The sequence below is a fragment of the Mustela nivalis genome, assembly GCF_964662115.1.
Source record: "Mustela nivalis genome assembly, chromosome: 1".
Lineage (NCBI taxonomy): Eukaryota > Metazoa > Chordata > Mammalia > Carnivora > Mustelidae > Mustela > Mustela nivalis.
In genome coordinates, this window is record NC_139020.1 from 207,559,670 (window position 1) to 207,583,107 (window position 23,438).

The window sequence follows — 23,438 nt, forward strand, 5'->3', positions numbered from 1 at the left end:
GACTCTTGATCTGAGGCCTTGCAGGGGGGACACCCCAGACTGCACCATCCATACCTGCTTCATCTGCCATGTCTTCGACTCCTCCTCCACTCCTTCCTCCACTCAGGCTGCGGCACAGCTGTCTCTAGAAGCTACCAAGGGTGGGCCTGCATGGGATACGTCGAGTATACGTATGCATACTCAGGGTATGAGTACGTTTCACAGTCTGCATGAGCACGTAGACATTCTCTACATCTGAGAAGCAGATGAACCCCGGAGCCTTCCAGTCCTGGCCTTGGGGAATCCAGACCCTGAGGGCAAGGAATCCAGGAGGTCCTGGTAAAGGGCGGGGACAGGAGTCAGGTTCCAAAGTGAGGCCTTGGACAGGTGGGCTAGAGCTTCTGGGCTCCCAGGAGACAGGAAGAGAGTCTGGCACGTCCTGGTGTGCTCTGGGGTCTGTTATGGAGAAAGGACACTTTGAGATGAAACTGGTGATTTAGACTCGAAAGTGAGTGACTTCCCCCTTGGTCAGGACAAACTTATGCAAGTCCCTTGAAGGTGTGAGGAGGCCAGGAGGGCATCCCAGGCTGACCTGGGATGCGTGCTTCCCTGGTGGTCAGATGCCCCTCCAGAAAAAATCTGTAAGTCCCTCTTGGGGTGACAGGATGAACCTGGGCAGCTAGGAACTGCTGGGGAGGCCACTACAGGCCTAGGTAAGGTTCCAGATGGGGCCTGGGTGCTGGAGGTGCATCTTGAAATTTTCTCTAAGTCTCCCCTTAAAGAGATGGACCAGGGAGACCCAGGGAGGGAGCCCCGGTCTAGCTGCCATTCTACATGGGGTCCAGTCACTGGATGCACCTCTCAGAAACTTCATCTAAAGTTTCCCTCTGGGGTGCCGGGGTGGCTCAGGTTAAGCGTCTGCCTTTAGCTTAGGTCATGATCCCAGCATCCTGGGATTGAGCCCTATGTCAGGCTTCCTGCTCAGTGGGGAGTCTGCTTCTCCCTCTGTCCTGTCCCCCGCTTGTGCTCACTCTTGTTCTCTCTCAAATAAATACTCCCCCCCCCTCCTTTTTTTTTTTAAAGATTCCCTCCAGAAAGGAAAGGCAGCAAAGCCAGGCAGGGTGGTCTGGACCCCTCTGTAGGGTCCCATCTTAGGATGTGCCCACCAAATTTGCTTGTGAGTATCCTCTGGTGGTAAGGAGGACACTGGCCAGGCAGCGCACCCCAGGGTTTACACCTTTCGCCTGGTAGTCCATGCGATCTCCTGAAAACGTGCAAACCCTCCTCCAAAGGTGAGCACCATCCTGGCTGGCCAAGGAGACTCACGGAGGTTGCCCCGGGCCCCCTGGTAGTCCCCATGGTGCCTGATTGTTGGATTGGCCCCTGCAAACCTCTGTATCTGGTGATGGAGACAAGGACGGGCCAGCCAGAGACTTGTGGGGAGGAGGGTGCCCAGGGCCAGGCTGAGCTTCTGCATGGGCCCTCATATTGGACCCACCTGGCGGTGCCTCCTGAAAACACGGCCACATCCCCATCCAAAAGGAAGTCACCGAATGGCTTGTGCTGGGCAAGTAAACCCATGAAAGATGCTGTGGGCTCAGGTGCTGTTACTCCTGGGTCCTAGTCATTGGGAGCGCCTCCCAAGAAGTTTCTATGTCCTTTTGTGCAGCTCAGGACCACCCAGAGGGTGAATGCACTCCCCCTCCACCCCCTGATTGGGGCAAGCAGCCCTAGCCATCCAGGGAGGCCCAGGGAGCGAGTTCCAGGCCCAGCCACGGTGACATGTAGTCTCCTAGTCATCACATATGCCACAGGACATTGTTTCCAAGTCTTCCTCTAAAGGAAGGCAGCAGCCCGCTGGGCGATGGGCCACCGGGGAGGGTGTCCTGGGCCCAGCAGCCTTCCTGTGCTGGGCTGCGTGGCTACATATGCTTCTCAAAAATATTTTTAAGCCCTCTTGGGAGCGGGAGGACCGAGCTGACATGGCCAGGGAGGCGTGGCGGGCCAGCTTCAGAGAGGGTTTAGTCACTGGGAGCATCTCCTGAAAACGTACTCTGGAGGCTGAGAGCAGCCTGGGCGCCCCCGGGAGTTCCGCGGATCGTGCCCTGGGCCCATCAGGCTCCTTCTCGGCTGCTGTGGGCCGAGATACATCCTTTGGGTGAGACCTACCCACGCAAGCTGCATCCTGGTGGGTCGTTTCATCCCGGTCGCGCTGATTGAATTGCGCCACCTGGTGGCTATTTTTATGTCGTCCCCGGAGCTCGGCTGTGCTTGAAAAGCAAGGCTGAGTTCCCAGAGACTGGTGGCAGTGTCGCCCTGGCCGCGACAGGCTCCCCTGAGACTGGCAGTGCAGTATAGTGGAGAGCGACATCCAGGAACTGCGCGGATGGGCTGGCCAGCGCCCCGCGGTCCCCTCCGCTCCCAGGGACTCCCTTGAGACGTTGCAGGTAATGAGGTGGTGTCCTGGGCTTGGTCGTGTTTCCACCTTGTGCCTGGTTTCTAGATTCTCCCTCCTGAGGTCGGGATCATGGCCAGGAAGTCCTGGGTCAGGGGGCGTTCCCCTCACCCGGCTGCAGTCCTGTGTGGGGCCGGGTCCCTGGATGCGCGCCCTGAAATTTCCCCTTCTGAGGAGGGGGCAGGGAGGCCTGGCAGGCAGCTGTCCTCAGTGGGGTTTCAGCCCTTCTGAAAATGTTTCCCGAGGAAAGGAAGGCCCCCAGTCAACTCCCTGCGCGAGGGGAAGCGCAGTCCCGTGGGGGTTCATTGGCTGCACCTCCCGAAAATATTTCTAAGTCTCTCTCCATGCTCACAAGCCAGCCAGACAGGGAGGCCGAGGGAGCGTGCCCGGGTCCAGTCCACAGCCCAGATGGGGCCCAGGGGTTGGGAGAAGTGTTTTCAGGGTGCTTGGATCCTCCCTCCTGCACCAGGGAGAGGAGAGGCCTTCTAAACCAAGGGAGGAGAATCGGCTTGTCTAGAGTCCGTGGTGGCTGGGGAAGGCACCCAGGTCTGGCCACAGGGATTCAAGAGGTCACTGCTGACTCACGCACTTCCTGAAGGAGCTTCTGATTCCCCTTCCTGGAGGGGAGACGGTGTCTTGGGCCCATTAGGGACGCCCTGTGAGGGCACCCTAGACATGAGGGCAGATCTCTGAAATGTGTTCACTCACCACCGGTGGAAACTTCGGCCTGCGATGCCAGGCCCGGGTTAGCTCGCCAAGACATTTCCAATTCCTGGACAGCCTGGCCAGCTTGCGGCGGGCACCCTGGCTAGGCCTCTGTCCACCATGGGTCATGGTCCCAGAGGGTGCCTTCCAAAAGTCTTCTTAGTCCCTCTTTGGATGCTGGGACTGGCTTGGGCTGGATGGGGAGGGTTTGGAGGGGCACCCCAACCAGCCATGGCCCCATGTGAGGCCAACTTGAGTATGTTCCAAATTTTCTAAGTCTCCAGCTTGAACATGCTAAGGACACCATGGGAAAGCTGACTGGGCCCAGCCGTTATCCTGCATGAGGCCTTGTGGACCGATGAGCTTTCTGGAAATGTTTCTGAATCTCACTGGTGTCCTGGGCATGGGCCATGCCTGGCCGAGGAAGCCTGGGAAAATGTTTTGGGCAGAGCTGTGGTCTCATGTGGCTTCCACATGTTCCTGCAGGCTCCTCCAGACGGGTTAGGACAGACACACACAATAATTTTGCAGATCAGGTTTGCTCTGCTCCCTTGGGTTCAAGGGAAGAACTGGGAACCAAGGTGTCATTGCTTCAAGATCAAGGCCACTTACATGCTGTGAAGATTAGGCAGCTTTAAGTAAAAAGAAAAAAAAAAAACTTTCCTCTCATTTGAAGATGGCTATTTCTTGCTCGGGTATCGCTTGCTGTAAAGCTCTGACTGTCAACTATTCTCCAGTGCTTCTGTTGGGGCGGGGGCTGGGCAAGGGCTTGGAGCTTCACAGCCACCATTCCGCTGATGTCACTCTAATATTTTGCAACTCTTAGTCCTCTGTCCCATTCGCAGAGAGGACAATGGCAGAATTGAGTAGTTGTGATGGAGCTCACAGAGACTGCACAGGTGAGCAAATCTAGTATCTGACTCTTTTGCAGAAAGTGTATCTACTTCTGAATGAGGAGCCCTGGCCCAGAGGAGAGGCTTCAAAGTTAGAACTGCAGTTAGAGCACAGTCTCTGAGCCAAACGCTGTGGGTTTGAATTCAATCTTTTATCATTTACTACCTTTTGTGACTAAAATTTACTGCAATCACTTGCTTTTTTAAGAGGAAATAGAGGGGTGCCTGGGTGGCTCAGTGGGTTAAAGCCTCTGACTTCGGCTCAGGTCGTGATCCCAGGGTCCTGGGATCGAGCCCCGCATCGGGCTCTCTGCTCGGCAGGGAGATTGCTTCCACCTCTCTGCCTGTCAAACAAATAAATAAAATCTTTTTTTTTTTTAAAAGAGGAAATAGAGCTATTTTGTAGAATTTGCTCAAGTTTTACTGTATTAACCTATGGGGACTGAGCAATTTCCATGGGATGGTGGCCAGGGTGTCTGCCAGCACACTGGGCCAGGCGGGAGCTGCACAGATGGCGCTGGGTAGGTGTTGGTGTTGCTAGTTGCTGGCCTGTTGTAACAAGGCTGTGTTGTTCTGATGTTGAACATGAACTATCTTCCAGACAACCTAAACCCTACAGGTTCATTCTCTGACTGATGAAACAAGACCCACATGAGGCCACTATCTTGTCTGTAACTGGAGTATACAACGAAATTGTCCAAGCCACAGAAATTACCAAATATCTCACTGTGCTGGCATAAATGATTGGCAATTAATTCTTTATCATTGCTTTTAGCCCCATTTCTAGATCTAATGATTAAGATTACCTGATTATAGGGACACCTGGGTGGCTCAGTTGGTTAAGCAGCTGCCTTCGGCTCAGGTCATGATCCCAGCGTCCTGGGATCGAGTCCCACATTGGGCTCCTTGCTCAGCAGGGAGCCTGCTTCCCCCTCTGCCTCTGCCTGCCATTCTGTCTGCCTGTGCTCGCTCTCTCCCCCCCCTCTCTGATAAATAAATAAAATCTTTAAAAAAAAAAAAAAGATTACCTGATTATAGGGGTGCCTGAGTGGCGCAGTGAATCATCTGCCTTTGGCTCAGGTCATGGTCCCGGGGTCCTGGGATCAAGCCCTGCATTGGGCTCCCAGCTCAGCGGGAAGCCTGCTTCTCCCTCCCCCACTCCCCCTGCTTGTGTTCCCTTTCTCACTGTATCTCTTTCCGTCAAATAAAATAAACAAAATCTTTAAAAAATTACCTGATCATAAAATTACATTTACTTCCTAATATCATTAATCAATGTCCCAATTTCTTGGACTCCCTCCCCCTGCCAACCAACCAGTGTAAGCCCAAATCACAGAGTAAGTCCTCTCTTCCTATTAGCGTCCACTGAGATGCATCACGGTTCCTCACGGCGTATGGTCTCTACCACTGCAATGGGTCAATAACTCAACTGTGTTCTACTGTAACTGTGTTCCTGGTAATCTCTGGCTGCACAGCACTGATGAAAGCAAGATGTAAGTTTCTACTAAAATAGTAAGTCATTTTCATGGAAAAGTATATGGAAATAAGAGAATTTAACCTTAAAAATTGCTTTGGATCCTCAAAGAAATCAAACAATTCAGACCACAAGAAAGGAATTAAAAATCAAGTAGTAAAAAAACTGAAAAAAAAAAACCCAACCCTTGAAGTAAATGAATATGAAAACAGAATATCAAAATTTATGGAACACACACACAAATTTTAGGGTCAAAATTGTAGTTTTAAATATATTAGAGGGACACCTGGGTGGCTCAGTTGGTTAAGCAGCTGCCTTCGGCTCAGGTCATGATCCCAGTGTCCTGGGATCGAGTCCGACATCAGGCTCCCTGCTCAGCAGGGAGCCTGCTTCTCCCTCTGCCTCTGCCTGCCACTCTGTCTGCCTGTGCTCGCTCTCCCCCCCCCCTCTCTGATAAATAAATAAAATCTTTAAAAAAAATAAATAAATACATTAGAAAGGAAGAAAGGTCTAAAATCAACAATCTAAGTTTCAACTTCAGTAAACTAGAAAAAGCACACCAAAAGTAAGATTTAAAAAAGGAAATATTAGGCAGGAAAAAAAAATAGAAGCAGAAATCAATGAAATACAACACCAGAATACCGATAGGAAAAAAATCAATAAAGCAAAAAATTGGTTCTCTGACTAGATCAAGAAAATTGATAAAATCAAAACAGGACCAACCAAAAAAAAAAAAAAAAGACACGAATCACAAAAATAGAAAAACAAGGAAACACGTATACCTGCTCCAACACCTCCCAATAAAACCCACAAAACCCACAAGCCCTACAAACATACCTGAGATTTTTAAAGCTATAAAGGAATCATATGAATTATTTTATGCCAAAAGATTATTTACTTTTTATAAAGATCTTATTTATTGCTTTGAGAGACAGAGTGAGAGAGAGCATGAGAGAGGAGAAGGTCAGAGGGAGAAGCAGATTCCCCGTGGAGCTGGGAGCCCGATGCGGGGCTCGATCCCAGGACTCCGGGATCATGACCTGAGCTGAAGGCAGTCGTCCAATGAACTGAGCCACCCAAGTGCCCTAGATTAGATCATTTATTTGAAATGAACAATTCCTAGCCATATTCATACCAACTAAATAAACTCAGGAAGAAAGAGAAATAGAAAATCTGAACAGGTCTCTATCAAGTTAAGAAGTTGAATCAGTTGGCTAAAAATCTTCACACAAAGAGCAGCCATGGGCCAGACAGCCTCACTGTTGGAATTCTAACATACTTTAATGAAGAAATACCAGGACCACACTAATAAAAGAGGAGCAACTACACTGAAAATAATTCCATCAAATCCAGACAAAGGTATTACAAGAACAAAAAATGGCAGGTATCCTTTCACCCAGTGTACTTGTGTCAAATCATTCTCATGTATATTTTATATATTTATTTATGTATTTATTTGACAGACAGAGATCACAAGTAGGCAGAGAGGCAGGCAGAGAGAGAGAGGGGGAAGCAGGCTCCCTGGTGAGCGGAGAGCCCCATGTGGGCCTCGATCCCAGGACCCCAAGATCATGACCCGAGCCCAAGGCAGAGACTCAACCCACTGAGCCACCCAGGTGCCCTCTCGTGTATATTTTAAAGTATATTTTAAATTTATTTGTCAGGGGCCCCTGGTGGCTCATGGGTTAAATAAAGCCTCTGCCTTTGGCTCAGGTCATGATCCCAGGGTCCTGGGATCGAGCCCTGCATTGGGCTGTCTGCTCAGCGGGGAGCCTGCTTCCCCCCTCTCCCTGCCCGCCTCTCTGCCTATTTGTGATCTCTGTCAAATAAATAAATAAAATCTTTTTTTAAAAAAAGGTATACTTAGATTGATCTCTAAAAAAAAAAAAAGTATTTGTCACTTATACTTCAGTGAAGCTGGAGGAGAAAGAAAGAATGCCGAAGCAGAAGTGGGTTTGGGTCGACTGAAAAAAAGGAGAGTGGAAAAAAACCCCAACAATCAGATGAATGACCTTCACGAACATAAAACCTCTTAACAAAATATTGGCAAATGAAACATGGCAAGACATATAAAGGTTTACACACTATGACGAAGTGGAGTTCGTCCAAGAAGGTAAGAGTGGACTTAATTGTTGTCAAGCGCTATTTAAAAGGAAACTTCAGTCTGATGAAACATGAAAAGCCTACAGCTAACACTCTACCCGTGTAGAGGTGTGGGCTGAATGCACTTCCCCTCACAAAGGAGACAAAACAAGTGTCCTCTTCCACAGCTTCCATTCAAAACTGTCCCAGAACCCCAAGTGATGCAAGGCAAGGAAGAACACTTACAGGAACAAAGATAAGAAAGAAAGAAGCAAAACTCTTATTTGCAGATGACACAATCTTGTTTGTAAACGTGACTGTTGACTCTAAGGGGAAAAGACTTAAAATAGCAAGGTCAAGGGATCGAAGATCTAAGGAACCCACTTTGCTCTAAACTAGTAATGAAAAATCCCAAACTGAAATTAAGAAAATCCCATTCAGCACCAAAGACAAGACACTATTCTGGAGTGGCAGCATGAGGAGCTAACTCTGTGGACCCCTTCCCCAGTGAAACAAATATAAAGAATCACTTTTAAAATGCAATTATTGGGGCACCTAGGTAGCTCAGTGGGTTGAACCTCTGCCTTTGGCTCGGGTCATGATCTCAGGGTCCTGGAATCGAGCTCTGCATCGGGCTCTTTGCTCATCAGGGAGCCTGCTTCCCCCATCCCCTGCCTCTCTGCCTACTTGTGATCTCTGTCAAATAAATAAAATCTTTTAAAAAATCCAATTATGGGGCGCCTGGGTGGCTCAGTGGGTTAAGCCGCTGCCTTCGGCTCAGGTCATGATCTCAGGGTCCTGGGATCGAGCCCCGCATCGGGCTGTCTGCTCCGCGGAAAGCCTGCTTCCTCCTCTCTCTCTCTGCCTGCCTCTCTGCCTACTTGTGATCTCTGTCTGTCAAATAAATAAATAAAATCTTAAAAAAAAAAAAAAGAGTAAGGGGAGTGAGAGTCTGCGGCATTCAAACCACACCTTGCCTTCTGCCCCTCTCTTTGTCAATGATGCAAACCCCACCCCAAGCAGGGGCAGCTAAGAACACCAGGCTTCCCCAAACCCTGCTCTCAGTCCAGGGATCTATCTTCCCGGGAGGGGCAGGCACCAGCCTCTGTCATTCCCTCACAGCTACAGACTGCAGGGGGCCATTTCCCTCTGGCCGCCCCCGATAGGCGTGGAGACCCCACTTCAGATATGGCATGTTAAGAACATTGGAGGCCCAACTGCCCTCTTCCTAGCTCGTTTATAGGGCAGAAATCCTATGCCAAAAGGCAGGTCAAGAAGAGGCTGCCACCCACACCTAGCGTCTTTCCCCTAAAAAGGGGGTTATTCAGGGGCTCAGTCTGACTTTGGCTCAGGTCATGATTGAGCCCTGTGTGGGGCTCTTGCACTCAGTGTGGAGTCTGCTTGTCCTGACCCTCCCGCTGCTCTATTAAAATCTTTCCAAAAAAGTGGATGGAGGGTTATTCCGAGAAATGCAGGCGAATGACCCCACCCATTATTCCAGAGCTGTGGTGCAAGAATTTTGTTCACAAGCAGAGGCAGTTCCTAAGAGCAGACAGCTCCGAAGCTCTCTCTAGAAGGGTGAACTTTATTTGAAACAAATGGTGGACGTTCAAGACCAAGGGTGCTCTTAAAGACAAGGGAGGTTCTGACAGCAAGCCAAGGAGGCAGCTAGTAGCTTCATGAGATCAATATATGAAACAAGCAGTCCAGCTAGTTTACTGGAGAACCAGGGAGAGAGACAAGGAAAGCCTTCTTGGGATTAGAACAAGTCTCAAACACTGGCCTCAAAAACTGCTTCCATAAAGGGGCAGGAATGAAACTGATCATGCTCTGGGCTAATCTGCATCCCAGGGTACCATTAAAAACAATGAAGCAGTCTGCAGCGACAGTGTGATCAGGGGAAGGCAAGGAGCGCCCTGTCAAAACCGGTCATCCCACTGCAACTGCTGGGTCCCCTGGGGAGCAACATCAGATGCTCACATGCGGAAAAAACAGATGTCACAAAAATGTCAGCCAGCTAATCTCAAAGCAAATAAAACAAGCAGCCCTGGGAAGTACAGGATCTATAATGTCAAATTTTTGACTGAATGGAAAGGATTGACTTACAAAGAGAAAAAAGGCAGACAACTGCATGCAAGATGGTCTAGATGACAGATTTAACAAGGACTTCAGGGCAGTCATTATCAATCTGCTCCAAGAACTAAGGGAAACCACAGTTAAAGAAGTAAAAGAGGATACGATGATGTGAAATTAAAGACTGTCAACGAGGAGTTACAGATGGAGAGAGATTATGCAATCTAAAGAACAGGTCAGAATGAAGAACAATGAAGAGTCCTTGGAAAACATGGAATACTAAGTACAAGAACATAGGCATAATGGAAGTATCAGACCAAGAAGAATCAATTCCGTGACCCTTCCTCTCCCTTTGCTCCTTCTGGGACTCCCATAATGTGAATATTGGTTAGTTTAATGGTATCCCAGACATTCCCTGGCCTACTTTCCTTTACTCTTTCTCTGCTCCTCAGACTTACCATTTCAAATGACCAGTTTTCGAGTTCACAGATTGTTTCTTCTGCATGTACAAATCTGCTTTTGATTCCTTTAGTGACTTTTTTCCAATTCAGTTTAAAAATAATTCTCTGTGATGTTCTCAATTTCTTCATCTATTCTTCTCATGACTTTTTCTCTTAAGCCCTTTAAGAGTTATATACGTATATAATAAATATGTATTTATATATAAATAATATATAATATGCAAATATATGTAACACATTTATTTAGATAGTGTGCACACACTCAAGTTGGGGGAGGTACAGAGGAAGAGAATCTTAAGCAGGCTCCATGCTGGGCACAGATGTGGGGCTTGATCTCACAACTCTGAGATCATGACCTGAGCCCAAGTCAAGAGTTGGACGTTTAAGCAGCTGAGCCACCCAGGTGCCCCAGAGTTACTACTTTAAATTCTTTGTCTCCTAACTCTGAAGCCTCTGTTTCATTATTAGGGTTGGCTTCTGGAGATTTATGATTTAATTTGTTCAAGTGGGCCATGTTTTCAAGTATCTTTGTGAGCCTTGTGCTCTTCTGTTGAGACTTGGGCATTTGAACCCTGCAGGCTGGCTCCATGAACAGAAAGACCTTCACTGCCAGCGCAGCATGAAGACTTAAGGTATTCTCAGGCCTTTTCTGGGCATGGGTCTTACCTCCGTCCATGGGTGTGATTTCCACCCCAATTCCCCCATATGTATGTCTGTTTTTATTTTTTACTTAAAATTTTTTTACATGTCTGCCTTTAAATGTATTAATTTCTGTAGGAGTCTCACAAGTCCAAATCCTAGACCTTTTGAGAAACTTCACACTGATACAATCCATTTTTTAAAAAAATTTTCCTTATTTTGGGGGCACCTGGGTGACTCAGTTGGTTAAGTGTCTTGGTTTTCACTGGTTAACTGACTTGGTTTTGGCTCAGGTCATGATCTTATGGGTCATGGGTTCGAACCCTGGGTTAGCTGGGAGTCTGCTTGAAGATTCTTTCTCTCTGTCCATCCTGTCCCCCCACTCATATGCTCGCTAAAATAAAATAAATCTTTAAAAAAAGGTTTTACTTATATTTTTTAAAGATTTTATTTATTTTACAGAAAAAGACACAGTGAGAGAGGAAATGCAAGCAGGGAGAGTGGGAGAGGGAGAAGCAGGCTCCCTGCTGAGCAGGGAGCCCGATGCAGGACTGGATCCCAGGACCCTGGGATCCTGACCTGAGCCAAAGGCAGATGCTCAACAACTGAGCCACCCAGGTGCCCCAGAAAGATTTTACTTATTTTTTTTTTAAAGATTTTATTCATTAACTTGACAGACAGAGATCACAAGTAGGCAGAGAAGCAGGCAGAGAGAGAGGGAGAAGCAGGCTCCCTGCTGAGCAGAGAGCCCGATGCGGGGTTCGATCCCAGGAATCTGGGATCATGACCCGAGCTGAAGGCAGCGGCTTAACCCACTGAGCCACCCAGGCGCCCCGATTTTACTTTTTTTTTTAAAAGTAGTCTGTACAACCCAATGTGGGGTCTCAAGCTCACAGCCCTGAGATAAAGAATCACACAGTCCATGAACTGAGCCAGCCAGGTGCCCAATATCCATTGTTCTTTATGGTCTGTGGTTATCTTTAATAACTACAATTCATTCCCCCTCTCTTTTCGACTACAGATGTCATTCTGGTAGTGTCTGGCAAGAAGGCACTAACGAAACCACGATGTAAGTTTTTGGAATTAAGGATGATGACGAATTTGTTTAACTGCAAAAATTATAACTACAGATTAAAAAAATTGAGGAAAAAATACTTTAACTTGTATGCACATGATGATACTGGCCCAGAATGACAAAATTACAAGTTGATTTGAAAATCCACAATTGCAATGGCATGTTTTAATATATCCTATCAGGAAATGGAGAAAATAATATTTGTTAGTATACAGCAGTTAATAAGATTTTAAAGTAACATGTGCAGAAATGTTGGTTTGATAAAAGAAATGTAAATCACATACAAACATAACTGAAAATGTACTGAAGAATTAGGTTCAGTTGTGAGTAATGAGAAAAACCCACAGTTTGCCTGTAAGAGGAAGGTGTTTATTCTCACAAGAAAGGACTGGGTCACAGAAGTCACTGTACAATGCAGTAGAGAAACAAACTACCACAGGGTTCCTTTTGACTGCATCACTGTAGCTGTGCTGGTGGAATGAGGAACCCAGGACTAGATGCTCACTACATGTATTAGACCTTATACAAACACAATCCAGAGAAGAAGGATGTCAGCGCTTTAAAGGACATTCTCAACCATGATAGTCTACATGTGTTGCCTCGTGGACACAGGATGGCTTGCAGGAAAATCCAAATGGCATCGATCTCTGCTGTGGAACTTGTGGACACATCTGTGGAAACCTATGCTCTGAGAAAATGGAAGTCAAGTAGTTGGTGGTGGTACTGAAGATACTCTTGACTGGCAGGGCAAAGAATGGCCTGGAAGGTGTGTGGAAAACGCCTCTGGTCTCTATCACTACCTGTACTGTAACTCCAAAAATGAAGGCCTTGTTCCCTTCTGCCTTCCAAATCTCATGCAAGTGAGGCTATTAGTGAATTCTAATAGGAAACTATAAAGAGAACAGATTCTAGAAAATTAGGTCAAAACATTACCCATGTTGACCTGGCACATTCCAGGAGAGAGCCATCTCCAATTCTACATTGTTTTTTGTTTGTTTGTTTGTTTGATCACAGGTCTCTTAAAGTGTAATATCCAAACCCACAGGAGAAATGACGAAGAATAAAAGGAAAATAAGTAAACAGCGATTCTAATGAGATAATACCCTATGATAAACTCTGCATACTTACAAATGTACGCCAACTACTTATTAGCCAGGAAAATAAGTCTCTTTTGATGAAAGAAAAAGAAGGAAATCTTTTCTCATATGAAAGGAGGACTATTTATAATGGATAAGGAATATCCAGTACCTGTGACATGAGGTCAATAGGAAAATGTCAACAAATACCAAAATGTCATTATTCCTTGGCCCCTTCACTTACTGAACAATTAAAAAAATATAAAAAAATTAGCCCTCCTTACATATTAGAAATACACTTTAACTCATCCATTGATCCAACAGACTTCAAAAGGGAAAGACAAAAATTTTATGACCTGATTCAAGGAAAAACGCTACCTACTAAGCTTACGTATGTACTATTGCTTAAACAGTAGTTACAGAATTGTCTCGACTCAGTGTCCAGCTGAAAAGCAACAACTGGAAGCCACAGTCTGGAGACTGAGTTTCAGAATGAAATTCATTATTTTTAATTTTGAAGCATTTCTTTCGTGTAGCGAATTCTCTGGAGTACTATACTTGAATTAATTTATATCAGGCTTTCCCCTGTTGCTTTCATTTAGAGCATTTCTCTCCAGTGGTGTTTTTACATGACCTTGAATTTGTTAAGACTGAAAACTCTCCTGTATTTTTCAGTTATAATGTACCTATCTAGTGTGCATTCTCATCACATGTTTATGTAAGGATGTGGGCCAATTGAAGGCTTTTCCACAATGTTTACATTCCAGAAGTTTCTCTCCAGTGTGAATTCTTTCATGGCTTCTAAACGAGCTGGGTCGACTGAAGGCTTTCCCACATTCTTTACATTTATAGGGTTTCTCGCCAGTGTGCACTCTCATGTGTCCCCGAAAGGTTGTGCGATAAATAAAAGCTTTCCCACATTCCTTACATTCATAGGGCTTCTCTCCAGTGTGCGTTCTTTCGTGTACTTGAACATAACTTGAACAACTGAAGGCTTTGCCACATATTTTACATTCATAGGGTTTCTCTCCTGTGTGAGTTCTCTCGTGTATCCGAAAGGAACTGGGACAATTGAAGGCTTTCCCACATTCCTTACATTTATAAGGTCCATCTCCAGTGTGTGTCATCATGTGTCTTCGAAAACTTGTGAGAGAAACGAAGGCTTTCCCACATTCCTCACATTTATAGGGTTTCTCTCCAGTGTGAGTTCTTCCATGTATTTGCAAACCTAGAGGAGAACTGAAGGTTTTCCCACATTGTTTACATTCATAGGGTTTCTCTGCAGTGTGAGTCCTTTCATGTCTTCGAAAGGAAGTGGGACAACTGAGGGCTTTCCCACACTGCTTACATATATAGGGTTTTTCTCCAGTGTGAGTTCTCACATGCACTTGGAAAGTGGTCAGCCAGTGGAAGGCTTTTCCACATTCTTTACATTGATAGGGTTTCTCTCCAGTGTGAGTCCTTTCGTGTGTTCGAAAGGAACTAGAACAACTAAAGGCTCTGCCACATTGTTTACATTCATAGGGTTTTTCTCCAGTGTGAGATCGTTCATGTATTCGATATGAGCTGGGACAGCTGAAGGCTTTCCCACATTCCTTACATTTGTACGGTCCAACTCCGGTATGTGTTATCATGTGTCTTTGAAAGCTTCCAAGAGAAATGAAGGCTTTCCCACATTCCTTACAGTCATAGGGTTTCTCTCCAGTGTGAGTTCTTTCATGTTTTCGAAGGGAACTGGGACAACTAAAGGCTTTACCACACTTTTTACATTCATAGGGCTTCTCCCCTGTGTGAGTTCTTTCATGACTTCGAAAGGAACTGGGACAACTAAGGGCTTTCCCACACTGCTTGCACTGATAGGGCTTCTCTCCAGTGTGAGTCCTTTCATGTGTCTGAAAGGTTTGATGATATCTGAAGGCTTTTCCACATTGTTTACACTGATAGGGTTTCTCTCCAGTGTGAGTCCTTTCGTGTTTTCGAACAGACTGGCGATACCTAAAGGATTTCCCACACTCCTTACATTTATAAGATTTCTCTACGCTGTGATTCCTTTCGTGTTTTTGAAAAGGCTGGAGATAACTGAAAGCTTTTCCACATTCTTTACATTTATAAGGCTTTTTTCCATATTCCTGATACTTGTATGGTTTAGGTGAAGTGTGAGATCGCTTATGCCTATTAAGGGATGAATGGCGCATAAAGACTTTTCCACACATGCTGCATTCCCATGGTTTTACTTCAGTAGTTTTCTTGTTCAGATTAAGATTTGGAATAGGACTGAAGTTTCCGCCACACTGATTACCTTCTTTACTTTGGCAGAACCTCTCTACCGTATGACTTCTGTAAAACAAAAACCAAAAAACCACCAGAAGTGTATTATTGTGATTTCCCATCTATTAGTAAATACCGGAATTACATTGTTATCAATTACATGTAGGGGAAAGGGTAGGTTTTTCTGTCTTGTCTGAATTGTTTGAAAATGCATATTCTACAAGAGGGCTCAACCATAACTATTCTATGAAAACAGTGATAGTCACATATGGAGTTTCTGGATAATATTTCCAAATGAACTATTTTTGAAAACACTGAAGATGTGTCACATTTAAGAAAACACTTTTGGTGAAAATTTTCTAGAAGGAAATACATCTGAAGCTAGGCTTGCTTTTGCGTTTTCGTAACATACAAAGATTCCCTTGGATGCTGCTTTCCACCATGAGTGCTACTCACCTTAGTTTTCTTCCCTGGTTTTTGTACTCATCTTCAATGTTACGGTCTTTCCATTTTTTCCCTACAATGAAAAACCAGAAAAAAACAATACATTATAGAAGAATTATTACAAGTCCATGATGAGTTCTGACCATGCCTGAGTTACCGGAGTATTCCTTTTCCCATTCCAATTCAAAGAATGCTGATGGGCGAGAAACACTTGTCCTCTAATGGACAAGGTCAAAGTAAGGTGTCGTTCTTACCTATTGAGGCCAGGTTCCTCAAGGTTTCCCGCATCACATCTCTGTAGAGCTTCTTCTGTGAAGGATCCAGCAGAGCCCACTCCTCCAGGGTAAAGTTTACAGCCACATCCTCAAAGGCCACTGGGTCCTAAAACATCCCACATATGTGCAGAGGAGGATGGATGAGACAGCACTAGGAATCTACAGTCAATTCGTAAGAAGCTCACATGATTCTATCTCAAAAAATTCTATGACTTGGTCATCAGAATTCTCACTCTCTGTATGTAATCATTTCTCATACATTTAGGAACATCATGAACACACGGAAATTATTTCTACTTTTTTACTTTGTTCAAATCTTATTGCTCTCTGATGGTAGCGTCCAAGGCACATCAGTGAATGCGAGAAATGATATACAAAGGAAAGAAACATTTGCATTTTGAGACCACCAATTCCTTGTGAGAAAAAAACTCAGCTCCTTCCTTATTAGCCACCATATCGCACAGCACTCCACGAAGTGCAGGGTCACATCCTCATGAAGTTTTAATGTGTAAAAACACAGTGAAACATGGGGAGCTTTTCCTTTTACGTCCATTGTCAGACATGTAAGGCCAGAGGGCCTGTGGGGATCCAATGTATAACCAGGACCAGCTGGCCATATTGTCCTGAAACACTCCAGGCCATAAGAAGTAGTCGGATGCCACTGGCTGAATGAATATACCTAGCAGAAAGTATTAATTTTTTTTTAAAGATTTAATTTTTTCTTTGACAGAGAGGGATCACAAGCAGGCAGAGAGGCAGGCAGAGAGAGAGAGGAGGAAGCAGGCTCCCTGCTGAGCAGAGAGCCCGATGCGGGACTCGATCCCAGGACCCTGAGATCATGACCTGAGCCGGAGGCAGCGGCTTAACCCACTGAGCCACCCAGGCGCCCGAGAGTATTAATTTTAACTTGTCTATAAGAATTTTTGTCAGAAACTGAGTTACTCCTTTCTATTTGTCCCATTTCATGGGGCGAGGGAGTTACCCAGAAACTACAGCTCAAAAAGAAGGCATCACAACTTAGAACTCTACAAAAATCCCTACATTCATGGGCCTCAGAGCTGTCGCTCACCAACTTTTAGCATTTATACACACATCTACTGGGATGGCTAAGAGGCTAGAAGAGCTTTTCCAGAACCATTAATGGTGTACTCCAGGCCCTGCTGAGCGTGTGGAATGGGATAAAAGCTGCAATTTGCAAGGAAGGTCATTTGAAAGCCACATGCTTTGGTGGCAAGTGTGCCCACTGCTGTAAAACACACACAGGGCTCAGCAGCATTTTCCTCCAAGAGAACAGAAGACCTCCCTTCTCCAATTTCCGGAGGCAGTGATTTTCAACAAGCTGCTCTGGAGGCCGCCCTTCCATTTCTCTCACTTCTGTCCCCTGAGGTACGGCACAGGACAGGACTGCCTCACCTCCCGGCCTGCACAGCCCGCAGCTAATTCATTCCCCTAAATGCTGGTCTCTGAAAAAGATGATTAACCCACAGAGGTCTATATGCAGGGGATAACAGCTCCCACACAGTAATTTGGATGGCAGAGTTCACCCATTTGGTTAAGAAAAGAGAGGGGAAACTCACACTTCTTGGTAGATCCACGAAGTAAAATGAGCTCCCTGGGTGGGCTCTAATGACTCTTTCTATAATGGACCCGTGCACTTGCTCACAGAACGTCCCATGACCCAGTGTGCAGAAGGGAGTGGACACTACTAGCAGGCACGAGATTTCTGATCCTTATGAACGCCTGCCCATGGTATTTGTCCTTGGTTGGTATCTAGGAGCCAAGATGTAAGAGGAAGCCCATCAACCTGATGAGAGTGACTCAGTGTGCCAAAAGCTTATAAATTTATAAACATAAGCCAAAGTTTATGCAAAGAATATGATACATTCCAAACTCTAGTTTTCACTCTGAGAGTCTGAATTTTCATTATGCACAGAAGGGGATGCCTGTGTGACCCAGGCACTGAGTCTCTAAATAAGCTTCCTGGGGAGATAACATTTCCACGTGCTGTCACAACATGTCGCTTGGGGGACTGAACCCTTCCTATGGAGTAAAACAGGAGGTAACATCTCCTTGAAGCTTGCATCTGTTTTCCTCCAGAACAAATTTACTTATATTATAATTTTTAAAGTTTATTTATTTTTAAGTAATCTCGACACCCAATGTGGGGCTCAGACTGATGACCCAGGATCAAGAGGCACATGCTCTTCCAACTGAGCCAGTCATATACTCCCCCCACCCACGGCCAAACCAATTTAATTAAATACTAAACCAAAAAAAATGGATGATAGTTAATAATCCTAATAGAAAAAGACTTAAAGTTTTAAAAAGATTTTATTTGGTAAAAGAGAAACAGGCAGGGGGAGAAGGCGGCTCCCCAATAAGCAGGGAGCCTGATGTGAGTCTCCATCCCAGCACCCTGGGACCATGACCTGAGCCAAAGGCAGAGGCTTCACCGACTGAGCCACCCAGGTGCCCTAAAAGATTTACATTTTTATTGAGCATCAAAGAATGAAAAAAGTAAAAATATGGTACATGTTCTTATAAACAACTCCATTTCCCAAGATGTTTCCTCTCCCAAAATGTTTTTCTATAAAATCCCATCAATCCTCAAAACAGACTTTTTTAGGGGTCAACAAAAACTATTCCTCCAAACCTAGTATGAGGAAAAAAGGTCTTCCAAAGAACAAAGGGGTGGCTTGCCTAATACACATCAAAGTTTCTTAAACTATAGCATTCCAGACAGCACAGTATTAGCAGAGAGAAAAACAGACCAAGAGAAAGGAAAAGCATCTTCCATGGGCCAGCATTAAATTCTGGAAGCTGGTCAAGGGCAGATCAGACGTTGTGATCTGTACAGTGGCAGACATCAGAAACCCTTCTGATTTTTAAAAAAAATTTTTATTTATTTATTTGAAAAGTTGGGGGGCAGGAGAGAGAGAGAATGGGCAGGGGGAGGAGCAAATGGAGAGGGAGAAGCAGACTCTCCACTGAGCAGGGAGCCCAATGCGGGGCTCGATCCCAGGACCCTGGGATCATGATCTGAGTGGAAGGCAAATGCTTAATTGACTGAGCCACCCAGGTGCTCCCAGAAAGACAAACTATTATCTACCTGGAAAAATGCATTGTATTCACTTTTTTTTTTAATTTTTAATTTTTTATAAACATATATTTTTATCCCCAGGGGTACAGGTCTGTGAATCACCAGGTTTACACACTTCACAGCACTCACCAAAGCACACACCCTCCCCAACGTCCATAATCCGACCCCCTTCTCCCAACCCCCTTCCCCCCAGCAACCCTCAGTTTATTTTGTGAGATTAAGAGTCACTTATGGTTTGTCTCCCTGTATTAATTTCTATTCCATGGAAAATAGCCAATGTATTATAGATGAAACTAGGGCACTTGTAGAAGTCATAGATAAATGCTTCATTGACCCAAAAATAGGGAGGGAAAGAGTAAGACCTCAAACTAGAGACTGAACAATTCATAATCAAACTAAGGAAATTAAAAAACAAGGTAGAAGAAAATATCCGTAATAACGCGCAATACTAAAGAGTTAGGGGCGCCTGGGTGGCTCAGTTGGCTGGGCGTGTGCTTTCAGCTCAGGTCACGATCCCAGGGTCCTGGGATCAAGCCCTGTATTAGGCTCCTTGTTCAGTGGGGAGCTTGCTTCTCCCTCTGCCTGCTGCTCCCCCCTGCTCGTGCTCTCTGTCAAATGGATAAATAAAATCTTAAAAAACTATACTAAAAAAATAGTTTGCAGAGTTAAGACTGAACAGTTTAAAAATTAGAAAATAATCAAAACGTATTTAAACAGGAAGATGAAAGACCATATATGAAAAAAAAAAGTCCATCTGGGGGTGCCTCTACAGTGCAGTTGGCTAAGCATCTGACTCTTGGTTTTGGCTCAGGTCGTGATCTTGGGGTTGTGGGATCAAGCCCCACGTAGGGCTCCACGTTCTGTGCAGAGTCTGCTTGGGATTCTCTTTCCTTCTCTCTCTCTGCCCCTGCTGCTTGTGCCACCTCTCTCTAAAAAAATAAATATTAAAAAAAAAAGTCTATCTGCTAAGTAATAAGAGAAAAAAAAAAAAAGGCCAAGCACATTACATTTCATACTGATTAGGATAAAAATTAATTTAATAACGCCAGGTGTGGATGACCAGTCAACAAATACATAAATCATGCACCAATGGAGGAAACCATCAACTGATATGCTCCATTGCCATTTCCTGTCAAAATCTGAATTTGATCACGAGCTACAATATTCCTCCAATGTCCAGAGAATTTATTGTGTATTTGCACTTGGGAGTCTGACACAAGAAAGAAAGGATATGTATTTTTAATGAGAGTAAAAATGAAATTTGAAAAAGTCCAAATACCAAAAGCAAAGCAACAGGTAAGTTGGATGGCTCTCAGCCTCAAGATACAAGCATTTACGAAACATACCATTGCAAAGAACCAACCAAAACACATTTTGAATGTGATTTCATTAATATCTATTTACTTATTTAATAATCTATCTATTATTTTTATTTATTTGACAGAGAGAGTGAGAGAGCACAAGCGGGGGGGGGGGGTGTAGAGGGAGGGAGAAGCGGGCTCCCTGCCGAGCAGGAAGCCTGATGTGGGACTCGACTGCAGGACCCTGGGACCATGACCCCAGCCCAAAGGAGACACCCAACCATCTGAGCCACCCAGGCGCCCCTATACTCATATATCTAAAGGTAAAACTAAAAGAATACCATTTAGTGGGGAAAAAAAAGATGGCAAAGGTTAGGGAGAATAAAGCATCAAGTCAGAGGTCATTCATGGTGCAGGATGGAGAGAAGGTAGATCAGGAGTCTCAGGAGACAAAACCTGTCCAAGGCCCACTTATAAATAATGATGATCACAAAGATGTTATTATTACTATTATATTGTTATTACTATGAAATCTTCCCATAGAGCATTATACGTATCATTTTCTGAATATATTTGATGATAAAAATTTAAAGAATTAAGTTTGGATTAGTATGAAGTTCTTATTTTTTATTCTTGGCCCTGTGATATAGAAATCTGAATCCTAGTTCACAGATTTGGGCAGCAAAAAAACTGATAACAAGTGTTTATTTTGAAAGAATTGGTTACACAGCTCTTAAAAACAAAGGGTGAGACACACTGGCATGGGAAGATGTGAAGGATTTATCAACAGAATAAGTAAGTAAAATGCATTGCAATATATACACCAGGTTACCTTTTCTGTAGCTCTAATAGTCACCCGCAGAGGAAGGTAGACGCCCACCCAAGATCTGACTCAGATCAGACTGACCGCACACACGGGCCAAGAGGGGATGAAAAGATTTCTTCCATAATGCAAGTGCCCAGCGGAGGTAGGGCAGGGCAGGCCTCTCGACCAGGGGAGAAGTGCCTTGAGAAAGCAAGGAAAGGAACCTGGTTGGGTTTTTTATGGAGGTTTGGGAGTGGGTTAGGGTGGGACTTCGGGAACAGGGACAAGGCCTTCAGGGAACCGAGTATCTTGCCAGCACCAAGGCAGTGAATAGTTTGGCTGTCTTGCCCCCTTGTACGAAGATGGAGGAAAGGAGAGATGAAGGTTGAAAGTGATCAGCGGACAAACGTTAAAAAATGTCAGACGCCTGGTTTTACGTCAGCCATGTAAGGAGTTCAGACGCTGGTATTCTTGTCCTCATAGGAAAAAACCCCACACATGTTAAAATCAACAACTCTCTTAGATCCATCAGAGAACTGAGGTCACAGGGAAACTACTGCTTCCAAAGTCAGAGAGACAAAAAGTAGCCAATTAAAAATATGTCCAAAATATTCTGTTCTTTACCAGGCCTTTCCTCTCAAAATCTATTTATTTTTAAAGATTTTATTTATTTATTTGACAGAAAGACAGTGAGAGAGGGAACACAAGAAGGGGGAGTGGGGGAGGGAGAAGCAGGCCTCCCACTGAGCAGGGAGTCCGATGCGGGGCTCGATCCCAGGATCCTGGACTATGACCTGAGCCAAAGGCAGACGCTTAATGGCTGAGCCACCCAGGCGCCCCTCAAAATCTATTTTATGAGAGCATGACTGGGATTTTCTTGGCACCTGGTGGACCTGAGGAGGTGGAGGACAGAGAAATACTTGTGATAGTGACACATTCTTCCTTCTGACATGAAGTATGTCACGGTTCCTCTAACACCACGGCTCCAACTCTGATTCCCCCAGTATGTGGCCATTAGTTCAACTCAGTACTAACACTAAGCGTCAGATTCACAGATTAAGCACTCACTACAACAAAACTGCCCCATTTCAGATGCCAGCCTAAATGGGGTGTCTCATCTACTGACATTTCCAGCCAGCTGACTACAAATCCACAGATGCCTCTGAAACCCCTGAGGTTTGATAATTTGTTAAAACAATTCTGAGAACTCAAGAAAGCACTGACTGGGGTGCCTGGGTGGCTCGGTTAAGCCTCTGCTTTCAGCTCAGGTCATGATCTCAGGGTCCTGGGACTGAGCCCCACAACAGGTTCTCTGTTCCACAGGGAGTCTGCTTCCCCCCTCTCTCTGCCTACCTACTTGTGATCTCTCTGTCAAATAAATAAAATCTTCCAAAAAAAAAAAAAAGAGCACCTGACTTACAATTACTGGTTTATGACAAGAGATAACAACTTAGGAACAGCCCAATGGAAGAGATACACAGGGGAAAGAATGAGAGCAGGGGTGAGGGGGGGCAGGATCATTTGGAGCTTTCATGTTCTCTCCCCACAAGCTGCCCCCACCTCCCCCTGCCTCCAGCACCTTCATGGGTTCACCAACCTGGAAGTTCTCGAAGTCCCATCTTTTTTTTTTTTTTTTTTAAAGATTTTATTTATTTATTTGACAGAGAGAAATCACAAGTAGATGGAGAGGCAGGCAGAGAGAGAGAGAGGGAAGCAGGCTCTCTGCTGAGCAGAGAGCCCGATGCGGGACTCGATCCCAGGACTCTGAGATCATGACCCGAGCCGAAGGCAGCGGCTTAACCCACTGAGCCACCCAGGCGCCCCCCTTTTTTTTTTTTTTAAAGATTTTATTTATTTATTTGCGAGAGAGAGAATGAGAGCGCGCGAGAGAGCATGAGAAGGGGAGGGTCAGAGGGTGAAGCAGATTCTCTGCTGAGCAGGGAGTCTAATGCGGGACTCGATCGCAGGACTCCAGGATCATGAACTGAGCCGAAGGCAGTTGCTTAACCAACTGAGCCACCCAGGAACCCCTCGAAGTCGCATCTTTAAGGGTTGTTTTTTTTTTTTTCTTTAAGGGTTTTGATAGAAGTTTCATTATGTAGGCAGGAGTGATTAACTCATGGCCTTTGGTGATTAACTCAATCTCTAACCACTCTTCCCTCTCCAGAGGCTGGGAACTGGGGCTGAAAGTTCTAAACTTCCCATCAAGGCCTGGCGTTTCTGGTGTCCAATCCCCATCCTGAAGCTATGTAGGAGTCCACCAAGAAATGCCTCATTAGAACAGAACACTCTCTCTTACCCTTACTGCTTGGGATTCTGAGGGCTTCAGGGAT

At 45.2% G+C, this 23,438-nt stretch overlaps 1 protein-coding gene across 2 annotated transcripts in view; it reads right to left on the reverse strand.

Annotated features, from left to right (window-relative positions):
• Window positions 1-13,460: 13,460 nt before the first annotated feature.
• Window positions 13,461-23,438, reverse strand: part of LOC309864773 (uncharacterized protein) — a 37,312-nt gene continuing 27,334 nt past the window's right edge. For both annotated transcript variants that reach the window (XM_082730561.1, XM_082730560.1), the window contains exons 2-4: window positions 15,879-16,005; window positions 15,637-15,697; window positions 13,461-15,249 (exon numbers count right to left, since the gene is read on the reverse strand). In XM_082730561.1, coding sequence (XP_082586687.1) covers window positions 13,599-15,249; window positions 15,637-15,697; window positions 15,879-16,005 — 1,839 coding nt within the window. In that variant the 3' untranslated portion in view covers window positions 13,461-13,598. The remainder of the gene's footprint in view (window positions 15,250-15,636; window positions 15,698-15,878; window positions 16,006-23,438) is intronic.